At 43.7% G+C, this 14,435-nt stretch overlaps 1 protein-coding gene across 1 annotated transcript in view; it reads left to right on the forward strand.

Moving 5' to 3' along the window:
* LOC138367955 (putative neural-cadherin 2) overlaps window positions 1-14,435 on the forward strand; it is a 203,178-nt gene that overhangs the window by 96,802 nt on the left and 91,941 nt on the right. Inside the window, exon 3 of the mRNA XM_069330238.1 lies at window positions 1,864-1,989. Within this exon, the coding sequence (XP_069186339.1) occupies window positions 1,864-1,989 (126 nt within the window). The remainder of the gene's footprint in view (window positions 1-1,863; window positions 1,990-14,435) is intronic.

Raw genomic sequence — 14,435 nt, forward strand, 5'->3', positions numbered from 1 at the left:
GTTTCGGTCCGTCCTAGACCATTCTCAAGTCGATTGTGACTTGAGAATGTCACTTAAAAATGACTTGAAAATGGTCCAGGACGGACCGAAACGTCGTCGTCCCCTTCACCTTCTAGTGTGTGGTCTGGTCAACACAAAATAAACTCTTCCATTTCCAAACGTGCTTGTTCAGACTGGTCAACCACCGTTTTTTGAAGTGCTAGTTTCCACCCCAGGTCACCGAGTTTTGAAACATTCGCCCCCATGTCTACATGCCATCAGCCGCCACCAGGCCTGTTGTCCACTTCCTGAACATGTTGGATTTTTTACCTCCTGTTCTACACAGGTTGACTTGCTTCACGTCTCTGATCCCCCGCACACTCCCGGTGGAGACGTAGTCTCATCACAAGGAAGATGAATGGTCTCCACGGACCTGTATTTTTTTCCCGTTTACTGTTCACATATGAAAGCTATTCTGGAAAAGTGTGAGTGTGTGTTTGTGTTCGTATTTATTATTTGCATTTACTATTTGTGACTACAAGATCGAGCTGTTAGCTCTTGGACCCCGCCTTTCTAATCAGCGGATGTCTTAGTGTACTGATTCACGACTTTTTTCTATTTCATATATACTTGAAATATTTCTTTCTGAAACACACACACACACACACACACACACACACACACACACACACACACACACACACACACACACACACACACACACACACACACACACACACACACACACACCAAAGAGCAAGAGCTCAACCCCCGCAAGCACAATTAGGTGAGTACACACACACACAGGGGCATCAGGTGAAAGACACTCTACCCATCTGTTTGTGTGTGTGTACTCACCTAATTGCGCTTGCGTGGGTTGAGCTCTGGCTCTTTGGTCCCGCCTCTCAACCGTCAGTCAACTGATGTACAGATTCCTGAGCCTACTGGGCTCTATCATATCTACTACGAATGTACAGATATTTAAACTTTCTATCTATCATATCTATCTATCTGTAGATATCTATCAAATCTCTCCGAATGTGTGTGTGTGTGTGTGTACTTACCTAATTGCCTAATTGTACTTACCTAATTGTACTTGCGGGGGGTTGAGCTCTGGCTCTTTAGTCCCGCCTCTCAACCGTCAATCAACAGGTGTACAGGTTCCTGAGCCTATTGGGCTCTATCATATCTACACTTGAAGCTGTGTATGGAGTCAGCCTGTACCACATCACTTCCTAATGCATTCCATTTGTCTACTACTCTGACACTGAAAAAATTCTTTCTAACATCTGTATGGCTCATTTGGCCACTCAATTTCCACCTGTGACCCCTAGTGCGCGCGCTTGTGTGTGTGTGTGTGTGTGTGTGTGTGTGTGTATGTGTATGTGTATGTGTGTGTGTGTGTGTGTGTGTGTGTGTGTGTGTGTGTGTGTGTGTGTGTGTGTGTGTGTGTGTGTGTGTGTGTGTGTGTGTGTGTGTGTGTATGTGTATGTGTGTGTGTGTGTGTGTGTGTGTGTGTGTGTGCATAATGAGGGGGGATGGTGCCATTTCTTACAGTCCATTGCCTCACTAATTCGAGATACGACCCTCTCAATTCCCAACTTTATGTTAGCTCTCACAATTTCTGTTTATTTTTAGTTTACTGGGTCGTGTATTTGTGTATTAGCCGCGGGAGCATCGCTTTAGGTAAGAAGTGCAGCTGTACTTGATCTATTAGACTGTAATTTGTCGAGCTTTGAGCATCGACAGGTTACGTATTATAGCGAATATGATCTACTTACTACGAATGCTTAGGTGTTTCTATAAATGGTAAACATTGCGATTTCACTTAGAATCCAGTACTTACAAGAGTAATCTGAGTAATATTTGTCTTCTTCCCTACAGCGACTCGTCTGCTGTCTGGCGCTGGGGGTCCTTTGCAGTTCTCGGAGCCTCGCTACTGCCTGGTGGTGGCCGAGGACGCCCCGCCTGGCCTCAGGGTCACCCAGGTCACCGCCACCCACAAGGACGGTCAGTACCTCAACCCTTCCCTGTTGTGTAGATCAGGGGCTAGATTCATGAAGAAGTTACGCAAACACTTACGAATCTGTACCTCTTTTCACGATCTTTGGCTGCTTTGTTTATTATTATTAAACAGTTAATGAGCTCCGAAGCACCAGGAGGCTGTTTATAACAATAACAACAGTTGATTGGCAAGTTTTCATGCTTGTAAACTGTGTAATAAATGTAACCAAAACCGTCAAAGATTTGAGGAAAGATGTACACGTTCGTAAGTTCTTGCGTAACTGCTTTGTGAATCTGGCCCCAGGACTCTTCAAGCAATTTAGTGTCCGGTTAGGAAGCCTGCACCTCATCTCTGGATCATGACACAGAGTCTGGTTATAACTCCAATGGGTTATGAGTGTTATGAACGACTTCTTAACGCTTCGGAGCTCACAAACTGTTTAATAAATAGAAATGAAGCAGCCTCCGTCATTGAGGAAAGATGTACATATTTCGTAAATGGTCACGAAAATTGTTTGATGAAGCCTGCAGGCGACTTTTGGCCGCCCCGTGTCAGCAGGATCCGCACCTTTTGTTATATTGGAGTTGACTGCAACTGTTGTGTGTGTGTGCTTCACAAGGACGAAGCTGCCCGAAACGCTTTGCGTAATAGTGGCTTTAGGCATTGTATGTACTAGCTCTATCTATAAACTCATCAATTGTTCTATCACCCCTTGTATGTATGTATTTTACATAAATAAAAAATAAATAAAAAATACATAAATAAATAAGTAAGGGAGAGCTCAACCACTTATGTGTGACGCCTTTCTAATTGTTTGCTACTTGTTTGGGATCGCCATTCGCCAGGAATGTTGTACCTGAGTGTTGTGCGGAGACTGTTTAATATGTTGTTTACTTAATTACGTAAATAATGAACAGTGGATTTTTGTGCACTATTTGTAAAATACAAGATAATTTCATATTTTTGTAATCATAAAATATATTAAAATTTGATTTTACAAATGGGACACAAAAATGTAATGTTAATATGTTACGTAATACAAACAACTTGTTTATATGTTACCTGCAAAATACTTACGCCCTAAATGTTTTTTGTTTTGTTTCAATGGCGGACCAAACAAGTATGTATCGTATGTGTGTATCGTATGGTATGCATGTATCGTATGTGTGTATCGTATGGTATGCATGTATTGTATGTGTGTATCGTATGGTATGCATGTATCGTATGTGTGTATCGTATGGTATGCATGTATTGTATGTGTGTATCGTATGGTATGCATGTATCGTGTGTGTATCGTATGTATGTATCGAATGTATGTATCGTATTTATGTATCGTATGGTATGTAACACACCATTGTTGGCCTGGACGATATTCATTCTATTTCATTTACTCAGGAAGGCTGACATTATCTTTGACTATTACATTGTTAAACTTTAACTCCCTAATCTTCACTCTTGATATTGATTAAGGTTAACCTGGTGCTCTTCAACCATTGGTTATCGTTCCTTTCCCTCTATCTTCAATATGTAAAGCTGACTATTCCATCTATATATATATTTGTGTATTATATATTATATATCCCTTCTAGTGCATATATGTAAGAAGTTCATATTATGATGAAATTAACGTTATGCATGCAGGATACTCTGATTTACCAGCCAGCCCACCCCCAGATACTGTTCCCTGCTGTGTCACACCCACCAGCCCACCCCCCACATACTGTTCCCTGCCGTGTCACACCCACCAGCCCACCCCCCACATACTGTTCCCTGACGTGTCACACCCACCAGCCCACCCCCACATACTGTTCCCTGCCGTGTCACACCCGCCACCTCACATACTGTTCCGTGCCGTGTCACACCCGCCACCCCACATACTGTTCCCTGCTGTGTCACACCCGCCACCCCACATACTGTTCCGTGCCGTGTCACACCCGCCACCCCACATACTGTTCCCTGCTGTGTCACACCCACCAGCCTCAACACACATTTCGCGTTCCCTCAAAAGGAATAGAATTTCTTTGTTTTTATGTTTGAAATGCGAGGAATGTGAATTCACTGAGGCAAAAGCCTTGTGTGACACCCGCTTCGAGCGGTGGCTGTCGGAGCAGCCCTGATTCATCACTCATATTCCTTCTGTCTCGTATTCCTTCCGTCTATTGCTCTGCTTTGCTCTGTCACTTGCCCGCGCCCCTCCGTCTATCGTTCCGCGTCGCTGTGTCTCTTTCATGGCGTTGTTCCGTCTCCTGCTCTGCGTCGCTCTTTCTCCGCCCCCCCCGCTCCCTGTCTCTTGCTTCGCGTTGCTGTTTCTTGCTCTGCGTCGCTGTCTCTTGCTTCGCGTTGCTGTTTCTTGCTCTGCGTCGCTGTCTCTTGCTCTGCGTCGCTGTTTCTTGCTCTGCGTCGCTGTCTCTTGCCCAGCGTCTCTCAGGCAAACATTGCGCTGCCGCCCTTCACTTCCTGCTCCAAATAGAAGCGAGAATCGCCTTTTGATGCGTTTTTACAGTTTTGTACAACACGAGGCTCTGGATGTTATGGCCCTCGGTGTGTGGAGATTGTTTTGTTCACTGGTGACTATTAATATAATATAAGGAAGCCATTTAATCTAAGTTGGAGACAGGTGAAACTGGGATCTTTATTTCTTGGTCTCCTACAAGAATTCAAGTTAGATTTATTGTTTATTGTGTAAAAATAAAATGACATTATTTTTTTCCAAATTATATTATACTGTGCTATTCCAGTTGCTTTCCCAAGACCAATTATGGGAATTGTGAGTTATGGAAAAAGATGGCAAGTTAGAATGTAAAGTTTTTAGACTTTGTTTCTATATATACATGGCTTCTGATTGTTTGGGACTGGAAGCCTGTAAGTAAGGATTCTCTAGATTTCTGTAAGTCACTGACTGACCAAGGATGCAGACCAAAACTGTTATTTCACTCCAAGATATTAAGGTGAAAAGAGGCGTCAGGTGTAAGGAAGTGTCAAGTCTTTACGGGTAATTATACGCGAGTCCTGCCGTTTGTTAGCCCACTGCGCTACAGCTCACCAGATGCGTAGATGATAATAATATCTGAATGTCAAAAGATTTGCAATACGATAAAGGTTAATAAAAATTTCTTTGTGCATTTCTTATTAATTTCTGTGTCGTAGGGTCTTAGGTTACAGCCATGATCTTGTGAGGCGACAAGAGGATAACTGAGAACTGAGAAAAGTTCAGTTGGAGCCAATTTGGAGGCGCGTCAGCATGTATGACATTATCTTCAGTGCCGAGGGCGCCGGACGCTTCGGGCGACCCACCACAGTATTTGCAATGGGAACTCAACCAAGCCTTTGTTATCATTGCTTCTAATTCAACTTTTGAACCAAATGTCAATATCGTGGTATATGAGACCGTTATTAGTGCTTGTCTGAATTTTGTTTACTAAACCAATAGCTAAAACGTGTTGCTAGCGATACTAAATCCATTCATTAAGTTCCTTGTTTCTAGTTAAGATGAATGCAAGTACACCAGATACAGTAGCTGGCAGGTTGGGGCCCCGTAGCTAGATCTTAACTTCCTGTAGACTGGCAGGTAAGTACACATATATGTACAAACCCCTCCATAACCCCCATCCCCCGTAACCCCTCACATACACATACAACCTTCCCCTCGTTCACAGGGGAAGAAACTGACTGAGATGAGTACTTGAGAGAGAGAGAGAGAGACAAATCATCAAATGAAATATCGTCGCTGATAAGATGTGAAGCGTCCACCAAAGATATATATACGAGACAGAAAGGAAAATAACGAGATGAATGATAAGATGAGTCACTATAACGTGGCTGAAGATATGATGACCAAACCACACAAACGATTTGTTAGCGTTCATGATAACCAAACCACACACACATCAGGAAACTGAAGTCACGACAACGTTTCGGTCCGACCGAGAACATAAATTTGCTAATGGCCAAGACACACGACGGACAGATATGTCGTCGCTTCTCCATGTTCTGATGTGTGGTTTAGTTATCATAAACGACAACTAATCCATAGTTTAACAACACACATTAGGGAAAACAAATGTTTTCAGGAAGACCTGGAAAAAATACAAGAAAATATCAAAAGAAACGAGAAGCAAGCAGCAGCGGTAGAAATGAATGTATCAGGATCAAGAGAGAACCAGAACGAGTTATAATATAATAATGCTTCGAGAGACACGGACCAACACAAACTGTTACACAGTCAGGTCAAAAAAAAAGAAGAAAAAAAAGTGAATGAGATTTTAAAGGTTGAGGGAAAGGAGATGATCTTACCATAAATGATACAGAGATCTCAAAGGAACTTAGCAAAAATTTCATGGATTTTATATATATATATATATATATATATATATATATATATATATATATATATATATATATATATATATATATATATATATATACAGTATATATATATATATATATATATATATATATATACATATGTCGTACCTAATAGCCAGAACGCACTTCTCAGCCTACTATGCAAGGCCCGATTTGCCTAATATGCCAAGTTTTCATAAAATAGTTGTTTTTCGACTACCTAACCTATCTAACCTAACCTAACCTAACTTTTTCGGCTACCTAACCTAACCTAACCTATAAAGATAGGTTAGGTTAGGTTAGGTAGGGTTGGTTAGGTTCGGTCATATATCTACGTTAATTTTAACGCCAATAAAAAAATTGACCTCATACATAATAAAATGGGTAGCTCTATCATTTCATAAGAAAATTTATTTAGAAAATATAATAATTCAGGAAAATTTGGCTTATTAAGCAAATCGGGCCTTGCATAGTAGGCTGAGAAGTGCGTTCTGGCTACTAGGTACGACATATATATATATATATATATATATATATATATATATATATATATATATATATATATATATATATATATATATATATATATATATATATATATATATATATACAGTTGAATCAGGAGACACAGTGACGTAAGGGCTGGATGAGGGCTAAGAGGGAGACTAGAGACATGGTTGTGGCTGAGGACGAGATGAAGAAGCACTTACAACAAACTTGGACCCGTTGATTGGAGTAACTGGGGCCGAGTACCACCGTAACTACCCAGGTCAGTCGCCCGAACATGGCTCACACATATGACTAAGGGATATAGTTGAATAATAGAGTTAAGTGGAGTAACGAAAATGTTGACAAGTCTTAGTAATACCGAGTCAGATAAGCGGTGCCAACTTACAAACCAGTGTCGTTAACTGCCAAGCTTCGTAGAATGTTAGAGAATAATCAGACTTAGAATAGTGATACTTCTAGAAATAGTATTGAAAAGATGTTATTCAATCTTAGGGTAGTGAAATGGGTATATTGCAGCTTCCTACACTGCCAGAAGGCAGTTGATATAGTTCCTCACACGTGTGAGAGGTGCACCTGAGAGAGTAGCTTCACTGATGAGGTTAAGCTTGTGGCGGGTTCACGGATGAAACTAAGCTGATGAGGAACTTGCAGGTGAGGCCTAGACGTGACTAACACACACATACAACCTTCCTAACTATAGTACACATAAATCATGTCATCAGCGTGCACCAAAACTTAAGCAGGCTTTACAATAGTGTTTCAAAATATAAACGTAGATTCCTAAACAATTCTAGACAAGTAGAGTGTTGTGCCGAGCTGCCTCATGTTGTACTGAGCATGAGCACTATACTCATCGCTAGCTCCGTGGTACAATACACTAGACCAGTAACAAGAGAGGAAATATTATCCTCCATCGTGGCCGCTCCCCCGGCTTATATCTCAATATCCACAGTATAGCAAGATATTTCTTTGAATTGTGTGGCACTTGATGTAATAATATTCAGGGGCGCCATGCCACGAGTAGGGGTCGAAGGTGAAGAGGTAATGCCCAGGTTGTACAGTTTGACTTTATTGGTGGAGTTGTGTATTGGTGTTATATTGTGCTGTGGGTTGTGGGTTGTAATCCGCGTGTTGACCTCGGAGCCCCTACGGCGTCTCACATCTCTACCTTACCTGCCTGGACAGGTAGATCTGACCATATTTCTCACTGTCCACATTTGACAGTGACCACTTGTCGCTGTCCAAACTTGACAGTGATCACATTGGTCACTGTCCTCACTTGCTCGTGAGTGACAGTGTAACGTCACCACTCCATGTAACAGCTGGTCTTCACAGTCGCTTGACCCTAACCGGAATCCTCACCACATAACCACATACAGGAGAGCCAATCTCGCCACACAAACATAACTCTTGATTACCTGTGTCTGTCCCCCACAACACTCTGGTGCTCATGCTGCGCCATGATCAACTGCTTGTCAGGAAATGAGGAAGAGTTTTCCTCCACAATCTGGTGTCGGGAATTGAGGGATTTATGATACTCGACTCGGTGAAACACCCAATTCATCATCTTGCATCTCCTCTGTAACTGTATCAAGAATGTTGTTGTCTGATCACGCCTGGTAATTGTCTCGTGTAGCGGAAGTCAGGGCTCCCGTGACGACCCCTAGGTCCTGTATCAGAGGAAGGACACCCAATTATCACCTCTGTCGGAAATTATAGTGTGTCGTCAGTGGCCCTGACTCAACATTGTAGATCTCACCAGTTTCACCTCATTTGTGAATTTGGTGAGGGGTCAGCATTGAAGGATTGTAGCACAGGTATATATACGAGTGCGGCCACGACAAACAGAGTACAAGGCACCACCATGGAGTCCATACCTTGCGGGGAGAATTAAGAGGTCATCATCAACATTGTTGTGACAATATCCACAAAGCATGGTTTTGATATTGTCACAGCAGTGGTTCCCTATGAACAAAGGAATCACATTAACGTGATGCATCAATGAGAAAATCAGTAGGGTTCATGAGAAGGATTCGAATCCTCCTAATGGTGTTCCCTATGTCACGTAAAGGTTATGATCGTGTCAGGAACGCCAAGGCGGGAAGTTCCTTACGTCACGGCATGGTTATTACATAAAGTTTCCTGACGTCAGAGCGGGATTCCTTACCTGTCCCAGCTGGCTAGATCTTACAGGATGGCCTCTTTGTCTATCCTCGACCACCATGTGGTCCTCTTCGTCCTTTCTCCATCTCACTATATGTCTACCTTCATCCACCCTCGACCTCTCCATCGTCCATAAAGTCGTCCGTCAAGTTAACCATATAAGCCATCTCTTATCACCTTGCTTCGTTATATTCTGGAATATCTGGGATTATCTCAGTTCCAGTCAGACTTTACGGAGAAGAAAAGCTAGAGAAAATGGAGAGATCAGGAAGAAAATGGAATTTCAAATTTTCCAGTGCCGGTGGGTATGAGCGAGGTCATTTGTCAAGCTTGAACGTCCACCTTCATTTCTCGAGGCATTAGACAAATTTATAAGAGCAGCGGTGTGGCTTAAGATCGTGAGAGACAGATATGCCTGTCTGGCGTCGGAGTCCGGTACGCCTGTCTGGCGTCGGCGTCGGGTACACCTGTCTGGCGTCGGTTTAGGCTACGCCAGTAGCCTAAACCGTGTAAGTCTCGTGGAAGTCAACTACGCGACTGTAGCTCGGGGATGGACTGGAAACCCCCCCCCCCCCCATGACGACGCCATTAAACCTACCGAGAGAGAGAACACACATGACGCAGAGATGAGCCAGCTGCCCCCCCCCCTCCCCCTCCCCTTCATTATATCGGAGTAAAAATCGCAGCACTCGTGACGGCGATTTCTTCTTTAGCGGGCGCTATCGTTACCGAAAAGCCTAGCCTCGTTATTTGCAAACCCGGTTTAAAGAATATGGACCAAAGGACACTGAAGCTGTCCTACGGGCCAATGCGAGGCAGGGGTTGATGACTCTCATGTTCATCTTGCAGCTGGTATGCTCATACATAATACGCTCGTATAATACACGGTCATACACTATACACCCATACACAACACGTCTCTCAAAGAGATGCAGCTGAAACATCCCTCGCGTCACGCTTCTCAAGAGTGTACAACATAAGTGTTTTTGTAACATGTCAGAGTGTGCAATTGTGGCGATGGTGGGGGATTAGCCTCGTCAGCTTTCTTCCCCCAAGCTCTCCAAGAGATCCTTTGGGTACGTTCTTTTACACCCGATGCCTCGGTTCACCTAGCAGGAGATAGATACCTGGGAGTTACTAGACTGTTGTGGGGTTAGAACCTGGGGAATGTCTGTTTTCGCCAAGGGGGGGAAACCTCGATAAATATTACAAGATTCCCGTCTATGACAATGTTGTGTTGACTAGGGCAGCGTGAACCAGGTGAAGCCTCACTACAGCACGATACACTTTATGGAAAACATCTGAATTCCTGTTATTATTTGTTGGTGCAAAACCCAGGACTTTATTGGCTTTATTTCGTATGTTGTTGTTTGAGGTCTGTATTGATCCGAGTTCAGAAGTACTTACCAGTCAAGTTTACTACCAACATTGGTGAGCTGAGACGTGTGGTGTTCTGGTCGGGGCCACCAGGTGCTGCCTGTCATGGGCCTCCTCCAAGTATCTTAAATCTTGTTTGGAAATTACAATGTGTATTACTTTATTATCAAGTTGTTGCGACGACCAGAGGCTGGGTAATCAACTGTGCTTCCACAGTATACAACGATCACAAATAGATTTGTTATAGAAAGAGCTATACACATGTACGTACGTTCTCTGTGTGTGTCTCTCTCTGAAATGAGGCGTTAAGTGGCCACAATATAGTGTTATATATGGGATTTAAACAGTAAAAGCAGTGTCAGGAACTTTATTTCAAACAATTTCAAGTGTAGTGAGGATGGAATATCCCAGTGGGCGAGTAATGAAGCTCGCCAAAAGAAAAGAAATGTGTAACTAGCTTCACTAGTTACACATTGTTGACTTCACAATTAAGTCAACAAATTAAACTGTTGACTTCACACTGACAAACCTCCCTCCCCCCCCCCCCACACACACACATACATAAGCAACACACGTTCCCTAGAAACGGAAAATTTGCCCGGATATATTTCACTTTTTTTTTTTTTTTTACTGGAACATGACCTGTCGGGCTGTGTTGTGTAGGTAATCCGCGCGGAAAAAGAAATACGCATAGTTCGAGAAGTTTTAATTATTGTGGCGGAATTTCAGGTGGTAAAACATGCAAAAATTTTTTTTTTTTTTCACCTGGCGGCGTCGAGGTAGCAAGGAGGCAACAAATTATCCCTAAGAACACAGAGAAGGATGAGCACATTGTGTTTCGGTGGCGGTGGAAGGGAAGATTTATTGTGGGCGCGCCGTAAGTGCACCACCCCACCCCCCCACCCTCTCCCCCCTCCCTGATATATCGCCCGACTTTCTCAAGATCTACTGTCTCCAACTGCAAGGAAATGCTAACAACACAACCACCTTCCTTCCCCCCTAAAGGCACGTGCTGCTTGAAGTAGCATATAAATCCCAGGAAAACAAACTGTATATTGCTCAAGGACTTTAAGCGATATTTAACCTGATGGTTATCAGAGTTGTGTGTGTGTGTGTGTGTGTGTGTGTGTGTGTGTGTGTGTGTGTGTGTGTGTGTGTGTGTGTGTGTGTGTGTGTGTGTGTGTGTGTGTGGCCGTCTGGGTGTTTAGTAGCGTGTGATAGTTAGTTAGTAAGGGTGAAAATCCTAAATATATCCTTGCGTTGTGTACTCTCCGGATTCGTTGCTTCTTATAGACCATGACGCTCACAAGAGCTTTTCAGTCTCGTATTTTAAATAGCAACAAAAGTGACTTTATATAACAACAAAAGGGTAGTTTATATGATAACAAAAGGGGTTTAATAGCAACAAAAAGTGTTTTATATAGCAACAATAGGGGGCTTCATATAACAACGAAAGTTGTTGACCGAACCACTCACTAGAAAGTGAAGGAACGACGACGTTTCGGTCCGTCCTGGACCACTCTCAAGTCGATTGTGACTTGATAGTTCAGCCACGTTATTGTGACTCCTCGTCTGCACAAGGAAACTTGCTTTATATATCAACATAAGGGAGTGTGTACATACAGGACCTAAAGGTGAAAGTTGAAGGCGCAGTTTTCACGACACTTTCAAGGTAACGCATCTAGATATATTCTTAAGAACAGGTACATATTATATGGTTAGAACAGCCAAGACAATCTAGACATTTTCTTAAGACATATATTTTGTGTTTTAATGATTGTAACACAGGTTTACTGCTTTGGGAATTACCTGTTATATTTTTATTTTGATAAAATAAATTTTGAGATGAAGTTTTATTAGGCTATCGCGTGGAAATTTGCACATTTATTTAGTGTTCGTTTAACTTATTTACTGAATTTTCCGTGGAGAACTACATTCTAAGGAGGGATGCAACAGAGGTGTTTATTTTAATATAAATGTTTCAGACTCAGTAGATCGGGAGGCTCGATGGTCTCAGAGCCCTGAATGTTCATATAGAAGCCCATATAGTCTCAAGCTATATGTGATGACCACGTTACACCACCACCAAGCACACACCACACACCTGGTACACCATATCGTGTCAAGTCTCCTAATTCACGAGTGTGGATTTCCAAATTCTCTAAACTATCTGGAAGCAGTGGAGGCTCAGCTCTTCTCTCTCCGTCTTCTAACAAGGAAGACTAATCTTCATCCTTAGAGAACCTCCTATACCTACTTGAAGAGAGTCACTCTCGCAACAGAAAAAAACTTAAGCACTAACATACCAATGGCAACCAAGGAACTACTGCACCCCCAGAGTGTTCTTCTGGAGTAGCGGTGGCTCTCCGCCGTCCTCTGATCTCGTCTCCCTTTGAGCTATCCACTTAACATATCTTAAACGTGGGTCCTTTCTATCCTGGAATATCTTACAGTAGCATTTTATGTCCCCCCCACCCCCCACGTTGTAACATCACCATCACACTGTCCATCACCATCACACTTTCATGACTGCTGTTTCACTGTCTTCTTCAACACAACACAACAATGATTGCTCGCAGAATTCTCGGCTCTGGTCACTGCAACATTACCATTGCAACTTACCACACAGTACCGTCTGGTGTTCGTGTTCCAGGCCGCAACACTCCTTCCTTACTCAGTCGATTGAGTTGCCTATAAGATGGGGGAAAGATGGAGAGGATAGAGGGAGGTAAACAGAGGGAGGGGGAGGGAAAAGGGAAATGTATTAGCAAAATTAAAGGTAGTCATTATTTGTCTGGTTAAAACATCATCTTTGTACTCTCTCTCTCTCTCTCTCTCTCTCTCTCTCTCTCTCTCTCTCTCTCTCTCTCTCTCTCTCTCTCTCTCTCTCTCTCTCTCTCTCTCTCTCTCTCTCTCTCTCTCTCTCTCTCTCTCTCTCTCTCTCTCTCCTCTCTCTCTCTCTCTCTCTCTCTTCTCTCTCTCTCTCTCTCTCTCTCTCTCTCTCTCTCTCTCTCTCTCTCTCTCTCTCTCTCTCTCTCTCTCTCTCTCTCTCTCTCTCTCTCTCTCTCTCTCTCTCTCATTCATTTCTTCATCTTTCTGGGATGAAATCAAATACATGGGAATTGCTCATAACGAAGGTTGAATTATTCATCGTTTGTGCTCCAGTGTTTTGCTCTCTCCCATTTTATTAGCGTGCCGCCCGCAGCTCCCAGGGACCTCTACCAGAGCACTCTCCCAGAGCACTCTCTCAGAGCACTCTCCCAGAGCACTCTCTCAGAGCGCTCTCTCAGAGCACTCTCCCAGAGCACTCTCCCAGAGCACTCTCCCAGAGCACTCTCCCAGAGCACTCTCTCAGAGCACTCTCCCAGAGCACTCTACCAGAGCACTCCCAGGGACTTCTCCCAGAGCACTCTCCCAGAGTACTCTCCCAGGGACCTCTCCCTATACTCAAAATCTACATATGAATATATATATATATATATATTTTTTGGGGGGGAGGTAAGGGGGGGGGGGGGTAGGGAGGATAGAGTAAATTGGCACAGATCAACGATTCATCGTCGTGTGCCTGGTACGCCCACAACATCGTCGTGTGCTTGGTATGCCCACAACATCGTCGTGTGCCTGGTACGCCCACAACATCGTCGTGTGCCAGGTACGCCCACAACATCGTCGTGTGCCTGGTACGCCCACAACATCGTCGTGTGCCTGGTACGCCCACAACATCGTCGTGTGCTTGGTACGCCCACAACATCGTCGTGTGCCAGGTACGCCCACAACATCGTCGTGTGCCTGGTACGCCCACAACATCGTCGTGTGCTTGGTACGCCCACAACATCGTCGTGTGCCTGGTACGCCCACAACATCGTCGTGAGCTTGGGACGCCCACAACATCATCGTGTGCTTGGTACGCCCACAACATCGTCGTGTGCCTGGTACGCCCACAACATCGTCGTGTGCCTGGTACGCCCACAACATCGTCGTGTGCCTGGTACGCCCACAACATCGTCGTGTGCCTGGTACGCCCACAACATCGTCGTGTGCCTGGTACGCCCACAAC

Source organism: Procambarus clarkii, chromosome 24 (genome assembly GCF_040958095.1).
Source record: "Procambarus clarkii isolate CNS0578487 chromosome 24, FALCON_Pclarkii_2.0, whole genome shotgun sequence".
In the NCBI taxonomy this organism is placed as follows: domain Eukaryota; kingdom Metazoa; phylum Arthropoda; class Malacostraca; order Decapoda; family Cambaridae; genus Procambarus; species Procambarus clarkii.